Raw genomic sequence first — 16,218 nt, 5'->3', positions numbered from 1 at the left:
TCTTCTGAGTGAATTTGTTTTATTTGAGTGTGCTATTGGCACTACTGTTATTGCTTATGTTACAATGCTGCGCCATCTACTGGAAAGTCTAACAGCGTTAGAGTTTGTAAACAAATACACGTAGAGAAAGGCCGCGTGGAAGGCGCTTATATTGAATGGATTGACTCACTATATTGATCACTTGATATTGGAATAAATCGGTATGCTGACATCATACAACATAGCATACCATACTGTGATTACATCAGCGGTATGCCATTGTAGAGCTTTGAAGTTACCATTACTCACAAAGAACTGCACTTTTTATAGCATTTATTGTGACTTTTTAAGTGAATCTTTGTCCTTGTTGTGACTGTGTGTGTCACTGCAGGTAGGGAAAAGTTGTGAAGATTCCTGCATCATTTTCGTTTTAAAATTGCTTGAAATGGCAGAGAGGGTATCTAGTCCTTGCACTGTGGAAAAACTGAAGAAAATTATCCAAGATGTACGGCCGTCTTCCTCAAGACCTCCTGACAAGACTAAGAACAGGAAAGACCCAACCTGGTCAGCCATTTTGCAGATACAGGCACATTCCATGGCTAACAGATACAATGAGGTGTATCCAGGGATTTTCCTAGGCGATCAGTTCAGTATATTGTCAATTATTAGAGATCTAAGAAATTCTGTAAGAAATAAAATGTGTTTGAATAGATCCAAATTAATTAAGTCTTTCGTTTGATATTGCAAACTGAATATGGATAAAAATTGAATAAAATTTAAGAGTTAATTTTCTGAATAATGAGTATACATGTAGAGTGTTCCATTTATTATTAAATTTCCTTAGTTTTTGAATTCTTCATGTTAATTTTGTTTCTGTCGCAATTCCTTGACAGTTGAAATTATATATTTTCTTTCATTTTACTTGCAGCTCTTTAGCCAAAAATAAAGAAGAACTTGTCTCCCTGGGTATCACTCATCTTCTTAATGCTGCAGAGGGAACAAAGTTCAATCAGATCAGTACAAATCAGGAATATTACCAGGACGTAAATATTCAGTATTTTGGAATCCATGGTCAGGATGTTATGACTTTCAAACTGTCCAAGTATTTCAAAGAAGCTGCTGATTTCATAGATGTATGCTTGAAATCTGGAGGTAAAGTACATGTAGAGATATAAGGCACTAGTACTACAGTACTGCTTTAAACACTGTAGTAGTCTTTTTAACCCTGTTCTTTTTGTCTTGCTTTTTCGAAATCCCCCTCACCCCTCAACTGAAACGGTCCCAAACAAGATGGAAAATATTAGGTGAAGATGAATTTAATTGTGTCAGTAGCTTTGTTGTGAATGGAAATTTGGCTGGTAATGCTGTCATCTTATTGAATATTCAGTCAACTAGTCATCTGTGTTAGCCTTTTAACATTTTTTTTCTTGAAATAGCCTGTCTTTCACAAATGGGACCAAATATTTTATCCCATTAGAGGATGTAATTACACCATATGTAACATCTAATACATTTATTATAATGGGATGATGATGATGTGATGAATGATTATTGCTCTTCCAGGGAAAATATACGTCCATTGCTTTGAAGGAGTCAGTAGATCTGCCACATTGGTGACATCATATCTCATGTTAAAGCAGGGCCAGACTGCCGTGGATGCACTGACATTACTGAGACAAAAGAGGGAGGTCATGCCAAATACAGGATTCATGAAACAGTTATGTGAACTGGATGAAGAATTACGAGTGCACTGACATTACTGAGACAAAAAAGCTAAGTCATGCCAAATACAGGATTCATGAGACGGTTATGTGAACTGGTAGGTGAATAAGAGGAAAAAAATCTATATTATAATAGCAGATCAGCCAAAGTCTCCATTTCACGTTTTTCTCCCAAACTACAATGAACTGTTGACTACTGACAGGTGTGAGCAATACCTTAGGGCAGTGGAAAGATAGTGGCCATAGTTTGAATTTGATTATAACTGTTAAAAGTATATTTTGAAGGCATTTGATGACCCAATGGTAATGTCCTTGGCTGCCATACACGGCGGAGTGGGTTAGATTTCTACTCCATCCCTTTTTTTGCTTTCATTTTTTAAAAATTATTATTATTATTATTATTATTATTATTATTATTGTTGTTGTTAAAGTTACAAAACCTTTGACTCAGGGCAAGTGTGGAAATAAGACTTTCACACAGAATATTATACATAAAGAGATTCTATAAATTGTGTATACTAATCTCTTCTCATGGTTCAATGACTGATGTGATGGGTATCAGCTAGTTGCTATAAATTCTGCAACTTGAATGACATGTCAAAGTTTGGTTTATGTTACATCTCCAGGAGCTGGGTGAAGAATTTTATTAATAATTATATAATAATGATAATAATTTAAATATTTATCTTATGTATAGCACCTCCAATTTCTTACATTTCAGTGCACTTTACAATTATAATATAAAGAATTACAGTACTTAAATACAGACTTACTTTTAAAGCTTAAAAACATTAATCATAAAAACTTTAAAAAGGACTAATTTTAAGAGAGGCTTTTAAACTGTCAATTACCTTCGCATCTTATATAAAAAGGCAGTTCATTCCACAAATTTGGGGCTAAAACAATAGAAGCTCTGCCTCTGTAAAGTTTGTTACAGTCCCTCTCTATTTCACAGTGGCTAAGTGTAAAATTGTTATAATAAGAATTTCTAGTTTACCATTGTGGTTCATACTGATAAATGCATGTTAGCTTGGTAATGTTACTTTGTGCATTTTCCAGAATGCAGTGAAATTGTGTGTGTTTCCTATGTGATATCTCACATTCAAAGTATGTTAGAAATACAGGGTTGACATTTTTTAGACAATAAATATTTTGCAAAAAAAAAAAATTTGTACTACATAAGAAAATCTTTGAGCAGATTCAGTTTAATGTAAGTTTTCTTGTTTTTTGTTTTTGCTTTTTAAAATGCAAAAAGTCAACTTTTTAAGCAAAATTACTGAGCAATACTGAGCAAAAAGTAGAAAAACAATTATATTCTATATCTCATGTCTGATTTATAGTGTGAATTGAATAAAAAGAGAAGTTAATCTGTAAAAGCTTCTTTTTTCTTTGTAATTGCATTAAATTCTAAATATAAATTAAATCAGTTCACAATGGCAGATAACTATTTTTAAAAATTCTAATACTCACCAAATATATGAAGAGCATTTTTATTTGGGTGGTAAGTTCCTTGAAATCGGGCACAATAAAATGCATTGCTAGTGTGTGTACTGAGCACATCCCTTCAATTAAATTTTGAAACATGGGCATAAATTGCAGATATGAATGTCTTTTAAGTGGCCCATCTGCAGTATTTATATACTTTGTAACAGAATGCTAGCAGTAAAGGATGTAGTCCCATTTTGCTTGTCCAACTTTTACACTTACTTCCATTTCTCAGGAGATCAACATAATCCGGTTTACACATGTCAAGAAGTTAACGTATCCTTATTCCAATCCCAAGTTATCCATATCCCTATCCCTAGTTATCCTTATCCCTATCCCTAGTTATCCTTATTACTGTCCCTATTTATCCCTAGTCAGTGGCTAGCACCACCTTACTTAACGGCATCAATACCAAGTACGCTGACCAGTAAGGAACACGCTATCAGTGTCGATGTAGGTTGGCTCCTGCTCGTTTTCACGGCATGGTTACAGTAGTCGGTGTTGCAGTGACAGATAATGCCATCCACTCCGGCCTTCTCATCGCCCTTGTAGCCACGAGTTTTAGTCAGGCAGGTGAACGAGGAAGAATTTCCACAGTCTCTCACATGCCAAGGGAGTTCTGTAATTGTATAATCATGTGAATTATTATTGTAGTTGATAAGACTTTGTAATATACAGTCTCTGTTATTGATGAAGAAGTATATGCATATATGTCGATGTCAATATTTTAGATCCTGCTGTAGGGTTATACTATATATGATAAGGAATATGAAATTGGAAATACCCACGACTTACATAAAATAATAATTAACAAAAGGCGAAAAAGAAAAGACGTTCAAATTGGCCCGCACTGGATTAAAGGAAAACGGATTAAGTTTTTTAAGTTTTCTGAGAAAATTTAAAAAGTCATGATGCCCTCGTGCTTTTTTACTTTTGATCATTTTGCTTATGGTAACTGCGTTAATACTTTCAGAAATTAAGAGATTTGGCTTCAGATTAACTCACCAAATCCACGGATTCTGTAAAAACCGACAGTTTTCCTGCAGGATACGGAACAGTTAACCGTTGGCGTGTCTTCAATTTTTGCTCTGCATGGGTCGTTTATTTGGGCATTGCATCTGTAACATATCACTGATGTGCCTAGTACAAGTAAATCAATTAAACAGACACGTTCTGAATAGCAGTTTGCGGTGTTTTGTCTTGACGAAAGTGGATTACGGTACAAGCATGGAATAAGGCAAATCATACGCTAATTTTACTATGTTTTTAGTCGTTAAAAGAAATTGCTTATATAGGCCTATTTGATAATCGCTGTAATCAATTATTCATGTTACAACATTATAATGATGCTATTTTACCCAAACCAAAGTGCGGCTAATACGGCTTCTTTCAGTGTATGTTTGCCTCACATAGGTTTGTTATGCAAAAATTCAAAAGCAATTTTTCTGGCTTTATAAATTATTGTTAGCTAAGATCATCAACCTATAAAGTTGTAAGTCAACAATCCTATATATGTGTTTCAATACCATCTTTCACCAGGCTTTTAATTCAGCTAACGGGCCTATGCGTTTTTGTGAAAATATGCAACTTTTAAACAGGGCAGACATTTAATTAGGCCTACTAAGGATGAATCTTTGATAAGCAAGCCCAGCCTGTTTCAGGGGAAATGTAGGAAAATGTAAAACAAAAGTTCACAAACGGTCTTATAGATAAATTGAAAACAGGTCTCTAACACTATTTAAATGTTGATACTAAAACAAGCTTTTTACTTACCAAAATGTATCGCATTAACAAGCAGTACAAACACGAACAAAACCGTCCTCATTTTTGTTACCACGGCAACACAAACACGCTTGAGTGATATTTGCAAGTACGGGTTTGAAACTTAAACTTGCTTTCGCTTTAATTTCAGTGCCAGTGCCTGAAAGATTAGTTCAGCAACAGCATATTCGACGCGAAACTGCCTTATTACAAAACACGGCACACGAACTCGTATGTTAAACACATCAAATAACCTTGCTGACATTTACGATTATCTCGATTATTATTTTGTTTTAAAAAAGGAAGGGCTTTAAGTATAGACCTAGCGATGTTTCATGCGTGAAAAAAATTGAGAAAATATCTTTTATAAAGAGACAGCTGTGGAAATATGAGAAGCAAATTCACGCCGCTGTTTCTATGATACGTATTGTAGATGATGATATCAGGTCTGAATTACGCACGAAAAGGGTCGACTTGAGAAAAAAGGGTTACAGAATAACAATAATGAGACGTTCAGTACATGGGTGTTATTTTTTAATGAAAACAGCACGTGTGTTAATGATTACAAAACTTGACGTAAGAAAAATATGACACAGTGATATCATAACATGATGTTATGTATCAGGACAGATGAGAGAGAGAGAGAGAGAGAGAGAGAGAGAGAGAGAGAGAGAGAGAAATTAAAAAGTGCTGATTATTCTCTTGCCATACACATAATGAATTTGTGCTCAATTCATTTGTGTATCTTGCCCAACCTTTGTAATTTAACGCTACGAAGTGTAATCAGACGATTATTATCCTGCTTTCAGACCTAATTATTTTAGGCTCTCATGCTGTAAAATAAATAAATAAATAAATAAATAAATTAATTAATTAATACCCAGGTAAATCAAGCCATAATCGAGGTGAGGGCAGTTAACCTCGGATTTACCGGAGTTCATAACCCACAGCTTAAAAATCATAAACTCCCAATGAAAACGAAATAAAAGAATGCTAAATATATAATCTCATTTACATATAAAAAGAGGTCAACCCTGAAAAACAGTTACAATGTAACCCGATACTGACTCAAAAATCTATCCTGAGATTGTGTTCTGTATATCTGCTCACAGGCTGCGAGTCTTGAGCAGCACTTGAAGTAGATGGCAAGAATAGGCTACGTACGTATAAGGCCTCTTCGTACGTATAAGGCCCCCCCCCCCCCCCCCCCCCCCCCCGATCACGAACTGCTGTCTTCTAACTTACTGGCTTTTGGTTTACGGTGGACGGCAAGAATACGTATATAAGGCCTCTATGCCATAAGCATTCTGAATCTCCTACCGAAATACTGATCATAAACTGCTGCCTCCTTACTTGTATGTCTGAAAACCTAGCTACATTTTGGTTATATGTGAAGATCATTTTGTATACGTAAGCAAAAAACATTGTTTTCCGTTGTATGTAATAATAAACGTGTCGTTGATAGAAAGTTCCCATCTTTTTTTATAAACTAGAGATATATAAGTCTTGATGATAAAGAAAACATATGTCATTCAGTACGATCAGACGTCATAGCCGTAACAGACGCCATTTATTGGGTCACAAGCATTTTTTGCAAACTAATGGCGCCCTTTCCTCACCCTCTTCCGCGTTGAAACGCTTTTTTTCGTTGATGACAAAGCTGTGTCGCTTACGTATCCTTCGTCATCTCTTCGTATTTTAGAAAATAACTCTGTGCGAAGAATTGTGCTGCTAATTCCCGGTATTTTAGGTAACAGGACGACGGGCATGATGTTCTCGACTATGTGGCGGTATGGGAAATTCGGTGCATCGTCCCCTCGTACAAACAAGGCCGTTTCTCCTTTTTCAAGATGCACGATGCACGTGAAGAAGTTAGCTGCGTTCAGGCTTGTAATGCAAAATACCTGAAATAACAATGTTGATAATAATGCTAATAATAATAATAATGGCCGCATCTGTAAACTAGCCTGATCCGTAAAATACGCAGCTATAAATATAATTATAAATAAAAAAAGTTGAAATAGTAAGAAATATTTATGTTCAGATTACTTTTACTTAAAATCATGAAAGCATGAACTAAATATATTACAACTTATTTTAACATATTGAGTGACTGTTGAAGTCCCAAGTGTTGGGACGAAATTTTAATAGGTATCCTTTCAGTTAATGTAGAAATTGAAAAGTTTAAATTTTCCCAAATATGATTAACAATATCAGGATATTGCAACATAATTCTTTGTGGCTCTTATCGCCAAGACACCCTTATAGAACTTTATATTGCATTTAAGGTAAATCGATACGTTAGGATCTATTTTCTTATCCCCTAAGATCATGCAGAAATAAATATAACAAATAATGCTGCCACATCAAAAATACGACGGGGGTGATTACGCTAATTCGAGCTGATGACGATACAGCAACGTTTTTGCGGTAAAATTGTGGTTTCGATTTCAAAGATATCTCCTGCACCTGAACAGCTATCAACACCGTTTTAACGCAAATTTAATAACTAAATAGGTACATGTACTACAATCCGATGCTAGGGAATCTGTTTGAGAGGCTTACTTATAATTTTATCAATAAGTAGGCAAAATAACGTCTTTTTTAATGGGACATCATAGCTATTGGCTCACGTCTCGTAAAAAAAAAAGGCCTCGCTGGCACCAGATTGTGATGCACAGACATGTTGCCAGCGTGACCAATTTTCGTGACAATATTTTTTTTAGGTCTGGAGTTACGACATAAACCGATCATTACTTATTTATTGAGCATTTACTAACGATAAACGAGGGCGGAGCTTAAAAGCAGAAGCTCGTTGGGTGGTGAATAAAACAACGAAAAATGTCATTTTTGCTCTAAAAGTGTTCTGTTTTACTGGGATAGTATTTAGCTAACAATTTTACTAAAACGAATCGAGAAAAACTGTTTTGACCAATCTAGACCGTTTTAATGTATCGATCTACCTTAAGGAACCTTAGAGCTATCAAAGTGTGTCCATGCTTACCATATCAGCATGCTGCTTGACTCTCAGCATCCGCTGTTCTATTGTTTCAATGGGGACTTTGTTCTTCATTTTGTAACAGCTACGACTGTCATGAACACCGGCTATGACCTGGAATAAATATTGGGAGTGTTGGAAAAATTAATTCGGCCAAGCTCGGATGATTTCGTATCCATCGATTGAATTCACATGTAGATACGTCATTAACCGAGGTGTCCCGAATTGTTTCAGAAATAGAATAAGTTGACGGACCGATTTGCTCAAATACCCGTTAGTGTCAGACAAATATCAGCTCTTACATAGCTATTACTTACGTCACATTTTACCATTAAATTTAAAACATACTGACAAAATTTCTTAGCTAACTAAAACAAGTAAATTATTAATCACTGGTGAAAATAGAAATGACAAATAGAAATGACAAATACTGGCATTCTATATGTGTCTAGAAGGGCTGCAAAAGTTAACAATGCTTTCAGGCCTGTGGACCAGGCAATCACCTGTTTTCCGAGGGCTTTGCATGTGGACAGCAGGAACACGTGTCCTTCGTGCAACAGATCAAAGCAACCAATGGTGTACACCTTGTCCACCCTGCCACCTAGCGGCAAGTTCAACAATCTGTTGTTATCCAGCAAGGATTCCACCGTGAAATCCCCATTGGTGCAACTTGCAGTCCCGCTCTCCATCTTACATCTAGAGTCAAAGGTCGAGCTGCAATTACTAAAGAGATAAAACACATACATTATTAAATTCGTTGTAAACTCATTATAAATAAATTAATAAGACAAATTACAATTACGACAACCAATGTGCTTACTTGGCTTAAAAAGATATGTTTAGATGGTAAATCGAGGAGCTTAGGGAGTAGTATGCAAATTGTGTTAAGGAGGCTATAACCTGCGGTGCAACCAAGCAAATCTTTAGGTTATAGATTTAGTCTTCTTACATTTTATAAACCAAGGACATCGCCACAGCAGGTTCCATAACGACCAAGCAAAAAGTTGTTTTTTTTACTGCGATTTCTACTGATGAAGAAAAGTAAGAAACAAAGTTCCGCCCTTCACTTCACACAAGCTGCAATTCGAGTTTTCTTTAAGAAGCTTTCAGTATAATGGTCCATTCAGAACAAGTTGATCCTACCCATCTGAAAGCTTGCCGCAAAATCCCCTAAAAGGCACTAAATAGATATTCGTGCGGGGATCATGAGTTACGCTTTCAAGTGGGTCGGCGATATTTGATCCGCGAATAAATTTTGGTTGTGAATGCGGCCTAACACGATAGTATTAGTAATTTTTTTAATTTTTACTCGTGACTCAAGTCTTAATCAAGGACTACGTACAATATGTCTAATTTTGAATTTGGTAGGAGTTTCTTCGTTTAGGCGTTTGCAAAGTGTTGGGACCAGAATTTACAGGACTTTCTTTGATTTTTTTTTCATTTACTAACACGTTTTCTAAATAGCATTCAAAACAGTGGACTTACTAGGCCGAGGGTCAAATATGTCCGAACCGCTTGAATACTTCCCCACGGGGAATCTATTCAGTGTCTATTAGCGGATTAGACGGCAAGTTTTTTAGTGGGTCGCCATATTTGACCCGCGTACTAGCTAGTCCACTGTTCTGAATGCGGCCTAATCTGTCTTGGTCAAAGGGTCAGTAACCCTTTGTGCCGACATCTGGACACGCTCAACATAAATAAATTAACAAGATAAATTACAATGTTTACCATCACGCACTTTAACCATTGACATAGACCACATTTAATGTTAAACGGTCTTATGTGTCTCTTCAGACTGATAATATATTTGAATACTAGATGCACACGATAAAATCTACCTGAGGTCCAACGGAATGCATATTTAACTTTTAACTTGGTCCCTTTTTAATGCACGGAAACAGAGAACTTTGCATTTTTGGATATGAGTCGAAAACGTTAATGTGCTGGAGGTATCTGCTAGATAACATGCAAAATTAAGCGTTATTACATTGAATGTCAGGAGATAAGTTTAAACCTTGGGTTGATCTTTTTTTAAATCAAAGCCTGTTTGAAATAATTTGGGGTTGTTATTTGGCCACACCTGGCATTTCTCTATATATTAAGCTCAGTGTCTGTAAAATGGTTATCGCAAAGAAATATTGAGTCTGCATTACCCATGGTTCTTGTCCATTACCCTGTTTTGTCCAGGTTATGACCCCCTAAAAGTCCGAAAAGTGCATGACCGCATACCATAAGAGAGTAAGCATCGCACTATCGAGCATGGTATTTCACCCCACAATTAAAATGCTTACATTGACAGGGGCGGATCCAGAGATACTATCTGACAGTCTTCCAAATGATCTTTGTTGATACATCCTCCATTTTTTGACCGTCTTCCGACAGAAAAAAAAAAAAAAAATATATATATATATATATATATATATATATATATATATATATATATATATATATATATATATATATCACGTAAACTTGAAAATCTGACCGTCTTCCGGAAGACCCAGAAGATGGCCTCAATCCGCCCCTGATTGATACAGTCTCGACGGATAGATATTTGTTTCCTTTCTATATAATACAACGATTCTAAACCGTTACACACGCAATAGGCGACTCCAGGACTTGACCACGTGTATATTGTTGACGTTTTGCGTTCTTGGCCCAAACCAAAGTGTGAAATGATTCTATCTGACAAACAAGATCTCAAAATACTTTTTACAATCCACAATGGTGTGTGATGTAATTTCGGCCTTATAGTATCCCCCATTATGAAAGGAAATCAAAATGAATTGAAACGTACATGTACTGTACCTGTAATATGAAGCAATTGTGCAAATATTTAACAAACTGTGTTCGTTCCTGACGCTACTCAAAGGATCAATTTTTTATGGAAGCCCCATCCCTGTTTTAAAGAAATACCGTCTCTATTCAACCAATATGTTGAGATATATTGAGATACAGTAATTCTGCTAACCAAGAGAGGTTGTTCTCCACTTCTGCTTGGAAAACAAACAAACAATTTGAAAATTAGGTTTTTTACACTTTACCTGCTATGTAATAGATAGACCCCGAGTCAGCGAGAGTTATGTGGCATACACGAGTGCGTTATTTAGACCACGGGTCCATTCGCGGGTTATAACGCATTCATGCCAGACGTGCGGTTACACCACGGCTAAGTCTTTTGTTCTTTATTTCCACCGTGGTCTAAATTGTATCTTAAACTGCAAACAACGCGCAAAGCATTTATACCGCATGAATGCGTTATATCCCGCTAAAGGACCCGTGGTCTAAATAACGCACTCGTGTATGCCACATAACTCTCGCTGACTCGGGGTCTATCTATTACTTAAACTGCAAACAACGCGCAAAGCACTTTTCTGCACTCTGTAATGATAATGACGGAGCTATAAATTGGTTGCATAACTACTCAGGCACTGCCACGTTCCAAGTCCCTGCCAAGCCCCCCTCACACCAATCAAAACAGTTCATTGACTTGTGCTTAAAAGGGTTTTCGACTGTTCCTTTTGGCCAGAAAATGGATTTCCCTTGGGTAAACAACAATTCTCCCATGTTTACCAATAGTTAATGAATCCGTTTCGACATTTAAAGTTAGTTCTTGTTTCTTTTCTCAAAAGTTTAGTTTTTTGTAACATTCTCATAAGTGATAATATACAGTGGGTAGACATATATGGAGGTTACATGGTCTGATGGCAAGAACGGGTTCCAGAATAACTGTGATAACTGCCGTTTTGGTGGTAAAATGGAATTTATTATATTTCTATGAATTTATGATTTGTTTACAATGTATTTCTCGTGAAATATAGATTTCATACAAATAATTGTTATCCCTTAAATCATTTGCCCTTTTTAATCATTTGCGCTTCAAAATGATCTTTGGAAAGAAAAGCTTTGGCTATAGGTATTTTGCTATAATCAAATACTTGACTACGTATAATAATAAAGAAAAATCAAATCGGCAAGCAAATTATTAAATTTTCTTTAACGTCAGTTGGAATGTATCGGGACGCACATTGAAAGCCTAATTTTTTTACTGATAAACCAGAACATTCAACTTTAAATTTCTTTTTAATATGTTATCAGAGGGGGTTAACGTCCACTTATGTTCTTGAGACAAATGTCCATGTTATATTTACCAAGGATACTCCGTGTACTAACCCACTTCACAAAAAGTCAATTCTATTCATAGGAAGATCAGAACACAGGTACTAGTCTAAATGACAAGATTTCTACTGACACCTTTATCTTTATGGTGAAGTCTTCTTCCTGCCCCGCAACCCTTTGTTCTTATACCACATTGAGCACTTTCAATTAGTGGTCGGCCGAGTGGAAAGTGGGAGGGAGGGGCAATTCTGCACTCTGATTGGCTTAGTTTTAGATGATTGATATCCAGCAATAGATAATTTTTTTTTGTTTTTGCAACTGACATTGTCGGATGGGACCGACTCAGTCTGTGAGTGCTGGTCTCCATACGTAGTGCGTACAAGAGGAATCAGCCATTTGGTACATGGTGTTCGTGTGGAAGTTGAACAATCCGCTGTAACTTAGGTAGGGGGACTTCATTCCAGCGTCATATAAACAGTGTTTCTTTTTAATAATGAATTCTTTGCCGCGCGCAGTATCCCGTAGAATCCGTAGTTTTCTGTTTCAGAAGCTGACCTTCTACAATCATGGACGGGTGATAGATTCATTAGCCAAAATGGCGAGAGTATTTAAATACTTCTTGATCGAATTTGAGCTAGCGCTTTGCATTTGCATTCTTACGCGTGGTGTTGTCAATTTTGCGTTTTTTTAGATTCAGAGGAATGGAAACTCTACAGTTAACTGAACCTTAAGGACTAAGGCATAGTTCCAGTTTTTTTTTTTTTTTTTTTTGGGGGGGGGGGGGTGAGAGCTTGATCAACAATTTTGTGTTTTGAAATGAGGACATTAAAATAGTGTGACATAGTCAATATGCATTAGATTTTTGAACTGAAGTAACATAGCAATGAGATACAATTTAAATAAGTTCATTGGTCACAGTGGTTTACTACGTGTAGATGTCCCTTACGTATTATATAAAGCACTTACGTATTTCGCATGCTTCTCGGTAAGTCTGCTGTGTCTAGCAATTCAGACCGCTATCAATACTTGCGTGGTCACCTCCTATATGATGATGCATGGTTGACCCGTACCTAAACTGACTCCCGCCTGCCTGATTTATGGATGGACGCGTTTTTAGAGTTGGGGCTTTATCCCGAGGAAAAAAAAGTAGCATATTAATGCCGCTAAGTCACTGTTTGCAGCAATTTCAAGGCCAGCTTCGAGCATTCCTCAAACAAAACATCGGGTTTATGTGAAATAAATTCTACTGAGTCTGTTATCCTTTTCCTTGTGAAGATCTGCACGGGGGTCATAGACCCCATTCCCACGCCTAGATCGATCTACTCTCCTATGGGTTTCTCGCTAAATTGCATTCAGCTTTTATAAAAGCGTCTCTGATGTCTGGCACGCCTACTGAAGCTGTTAGGAGGCAATGTAACTATACTTTAGCAGCTTCAGTAGGCGTGCCAGGCATCTTAGCCGCTTAATCTGAATGCAATTTAGCAAGGATACCCTCGGAGATGGGTCGATCCTGCTAGATCGATCTAAGTATGGGAATGAGGTCTTATAAACTACATCACATGTCCTATTATGGAGGCACAGTGACTATAGATGGTAAATGCGCGTTTGTGATTGCGTTCGATCACATGGTTACAGTTTTGTTACACAGTATAGAGGCCTCTGTGATAGGACCGTGTGTGTTGGGCGGGGTAAACTTTCATGACTTATGCCACTACGTCAATGGTGCACATGTGAAGATTTGAAGTTTGATGCTGGCCGGCAAGTATCAGAAATGAAACCTCGATATCTACGATGAGGTACAATGTACTTCAAAATGTTATGACGATGCTTTGGACAAAATTTGACGTGTCGGTTAATTATCTATCGATGTTTTTACCTCATTAATTTCTCTATACTTCTAAATAAAAAGCACATAAGTACACATATACTGATGTTTTTGCCGTGTCTTTTTCCCACCAGGCATTTGAAGCACAATCTTTGGCTTTTTTACGAGCAGGTTGTCTTAGCGCAAGCGATATGTATCTGATGTAAGTGTTCAATCGGTAGTCGTAAGACTGTTTAAGAAGCTGTTCCTTGTACCAGATTTACATCGAGTGAAATTTGCCTTTTGCTCTATTTTCAGGGTGTACTATATTTACCCCTATTCGGTCTTCTGAACGGACGGACGGTAAATCACCAGCCTACCTTCAAGTACATTGCATGCACCTATACCTACCTTGATACCTGAATCGCCGCACTCCACAATGGTATGCAATCGAGAGCCCACTGAATATGTTGAGTATGCCTGGGGTAATATTTCATCGGGTCTATACAACTGATTCAAGAACGGCCAGCTTCGTACTGCGTGTCCGCCGCAACATCAAGCTTAGGATAATGCATGGCTGTACTGTCACGAAATAGATCTCGCATGACACAGTAAGACCTGTATGTTATGTCGGATAGCCTTACAGACATACAACGGATGGACATGCAACTTATACTTTGTGCTAAAATGGCATTGCCGTTGGTTATTATGACGTGTTGGAATTATTATACAGTACTGCTAGTGATAACAGCAACATTGCACCCTATTTGTATAACAGGTGCAACATCGGGGGCAAACATTATTGAGGCATCATCAACCGTACTGCCTCTACCGTCTGAACCCGATTGGTTGCACGCCACACCCTCCGACACTAGTCTAGCAATAATGGTGTCTTATTGGTCTTGGATGTGGACACCTTCAATGAGAATTGGCTCTAACTCTACGGCACCCTTTGACGAGACGAAAATGACTGTTCTGGAGCTCCTCTGGGCAACAACACACGAAATTACCGCCTCAGCTGTGAGAACAGCGCTGGAGACGTCAAATGACATCGCTGAAGCTAACTCTCTTAAAGAACTGACGGCGCCTAATATCATATATGCACACCCAACTCATTTCCAAGGGTTCGGAGAGTCAGCAAAGTGGGTTGATGATCCCCCGTCAGAGACAAGCTTACCAATTATGATATCGTATGCGTCATGGATGTGGACCGATCCTGTGACGTTATTTACAGATACTATGACGTTATCAACAGATACTGTGACGTTATCTAGCAACACCGTGTCGTTCTCTTCTAACACCATGACGCCATTCACACAAACTGTGACGACGACTGATTATTCTACGATACATGAGAAGTCAAATAAGATGACTACATCAAAGACAGAGACTTTAATTGAACCATCTTTCACAGTGACTTCATTGGAGAGGCTTTCGTTTGTTGGAAATACAAAAGAACTATCTACAGATGTTTTTAAAACGAAGAACATGTCGTTGTCTCCATTCCCCTTACCTACCTTAGCAACTGCTGTCCCTTTTACCTTCTAAGCAAATTTAGACACAGATGCATTGTCCTGGATGTATATTTTGTGACTTCTATCCGCTTTGATGGCAACCTGACGTCAATCACTTATCAATACAAAGGAACTATGATTGTAAGATGTGATTAGCCTGTGCAAACGCAGCACATTTTTTGGGTGAAAAGTACTATGCATATGCCTTTAAGGGACATGCATAAACGTAATCATTAAAGGTCATGACCTACATGTGCATAGTTTCATTCATTAAATGATAGCCCCAGAGTGCACACTTGCATGTCTAGCCCACTGGGCACTTGCTTTCCCTTTTCCTGGGCCCAGTTTTATAAAGGGCGTTTGGTACTAGCCGACATACGCGTGTAAGCCTAATGAAAGCCTAACTAGAGCGCAGACCTCCGCCAAGGCAGCAAAGTCTCCATCCAATGCCGTTTCACCCCTAAATTTTCATTCTATAATGATTTTGTTTTTTTTATTTTTGATTATTGATTGATTATTGATCCAGATCACCACCAAAAACTAATAATCTGTTCCTTGGCCCACTTCTGACAGTTCCTGAAAATTTCTTCAAAATCGGCCCATAACTTAGTATTTTGATTTCTGATTTCTGATTATTGATTGATAATTGATCCAGATCACCACCAAAAACTAATCACCTGTTCCTTGGCCTACTTCTGACAGTTCCTGAAAATTTTATCAAAATTGGTCCATAACTTAGTTTTTTATTTCTGATTATTGATTTTTGATTGATTGTTGATCCAGATCACCACTAAAAACTAATCACTTCTAAGTTAACCCATTTCTGACCTACCCTGA

General features: G+C 37.3%; 2 protein-coding genes and 1 long non-coding RNA gene across 6 annotated transcripts; 2 read left to right on the top strand and 1 right to left on the bottom strand.

Moving 5' to 3' along the window:
* Window positions 1-54: 54 nt before the first annotated feature.
* Window positions 55-4,368, top strand: LOC106152687 (dual specificity protein phosphatase 3). The gene is made up of 3 exons (XM_013526375.3): window positions 55-624; window positions 908-1,131; window positions 1,543-4,368. Exons 1-3 carry the CDS (start codon window positions 425-427, stop codon window positions 1,731-1,733), a joined length of 615 nt encoding a protein of 204 aa, XP_013381829.2. The 5' UTR covers window positions 55-424; the 3' UTR covers window positions 1,734-4,368.
* A 1,095-nt stretch (window positions 4,369-5,463) lies between these two features.
* On the bottom strand, window positions 5,464-13,213 carry LOC106150877 (uncharacterized). Of its 4 annotated transcripts, XR_015333717.1 has the most exons (5): window positions 13,030-13,213; window positions 8,448-8,667; window positions 7,951-8,058; window positions 6,236-6,850; window positions 5,464-6,119 (listed from the first exon to the last, which is right to left on the bottom strand). XR_015333717.1 is itself a non-coding variant. In XM_087010241.1 (4 exons), exons 1-4 carry the CDS (start codon window positions 13,038-13,040, stop codon window positions 6,545-6,547), a joined length of 645 nt encoding a protein of 214 aa, XP_086866367.1. In that variant the 5' UTR covers window positions 13,041-13,213; the 3' UTR covers window positions 6,170-6,544. The 4 variants fall into 4 exon arrangements, 3 of the variants coding, with proteins under 3 accessions (XP_086866367.1, XP_013379347.2, XP_013381815.2); XM_087010241.1 differs by lacking the exon at window positions 5,464-6,119 and having other exon boundaries at window positions 6,170-6,850; XM_013523893.2 differs by lacking the exons at window positions 5,464-6,119; window positions 13,030-13,213 and adding an exon at window positions 12,096-12,257 and having other exon boundaries at window positions 6,170-6,850.
* On the top strand, window positions 12,287-15,633 carry LOC147762334 (uncharacterized). Its single transcript, XR_015333718.1, has 2 exons — window positions 12,287-12,507; window positions 14,186-15,633. It is a non-coding gene; the product is annotated as an uncharacterized LOC147762334 (long non-coding RNA).
* The last annotated feature ends 585 nt before the right edge of the window (window positions 15,634-16,218 follow it).

This window comes from Lingula anatina, chromosome 4 (genome assembly GCF_051362555.1).
Source record: "Lingula anatina isolate TDL-2025a chromosome 4, LinAna3.0, whole genome shotgun sequence".
Classification (NCBI taxonomy): Eukaryota; Metazoa; Brachiopoda; class Lingulata; order Lingulida; family Lingulidae; genus Lingula; species Lingula anatina.
Note: the sequence above shows the minus strand (reverse complement) of the source record. Positions and strands in the feature narration are given on the sequence as shown.

Coding starts and splice junctions, on each gene's coding strand:
- LOC106152687 (XM_013526375.3), top strand. CDS start 425: ATGGCAGAGAGGGTATCTAGTCCTTGCACTGTGGAAAAACTGAAGAAA. Junction 625..907: donor GGGATTTTCCTAGGCGATCA/GTTCAGTATATT, acceptor TTTTACTTGCAG/CTCTTTAGCCAAAAATAAAG. Junction 1,132..1,542: donor TGTATGCTTGAAATCTGGAG/GTAAAGTACATG, acceptor TTGCTCTTCCAG/GGAAAATATACGTCCATTGC.
- LOC106150877 (XM_087010241.1), bottom strand. Junction 8,059..8,447: donor GCAAAGCCCTCGGAAAACAG/GTGATTGCCTGG, acceptor TATTTATTCCAG/GTCATAGCCGGTGTTCATGA. Junction 6,851..7,950: donor TCAAGCAGCATGCTGATATG/GTAAGCATGGAC, acceptor TTGTTATTTCAG/GTATTTTGCATTACAAGCCT.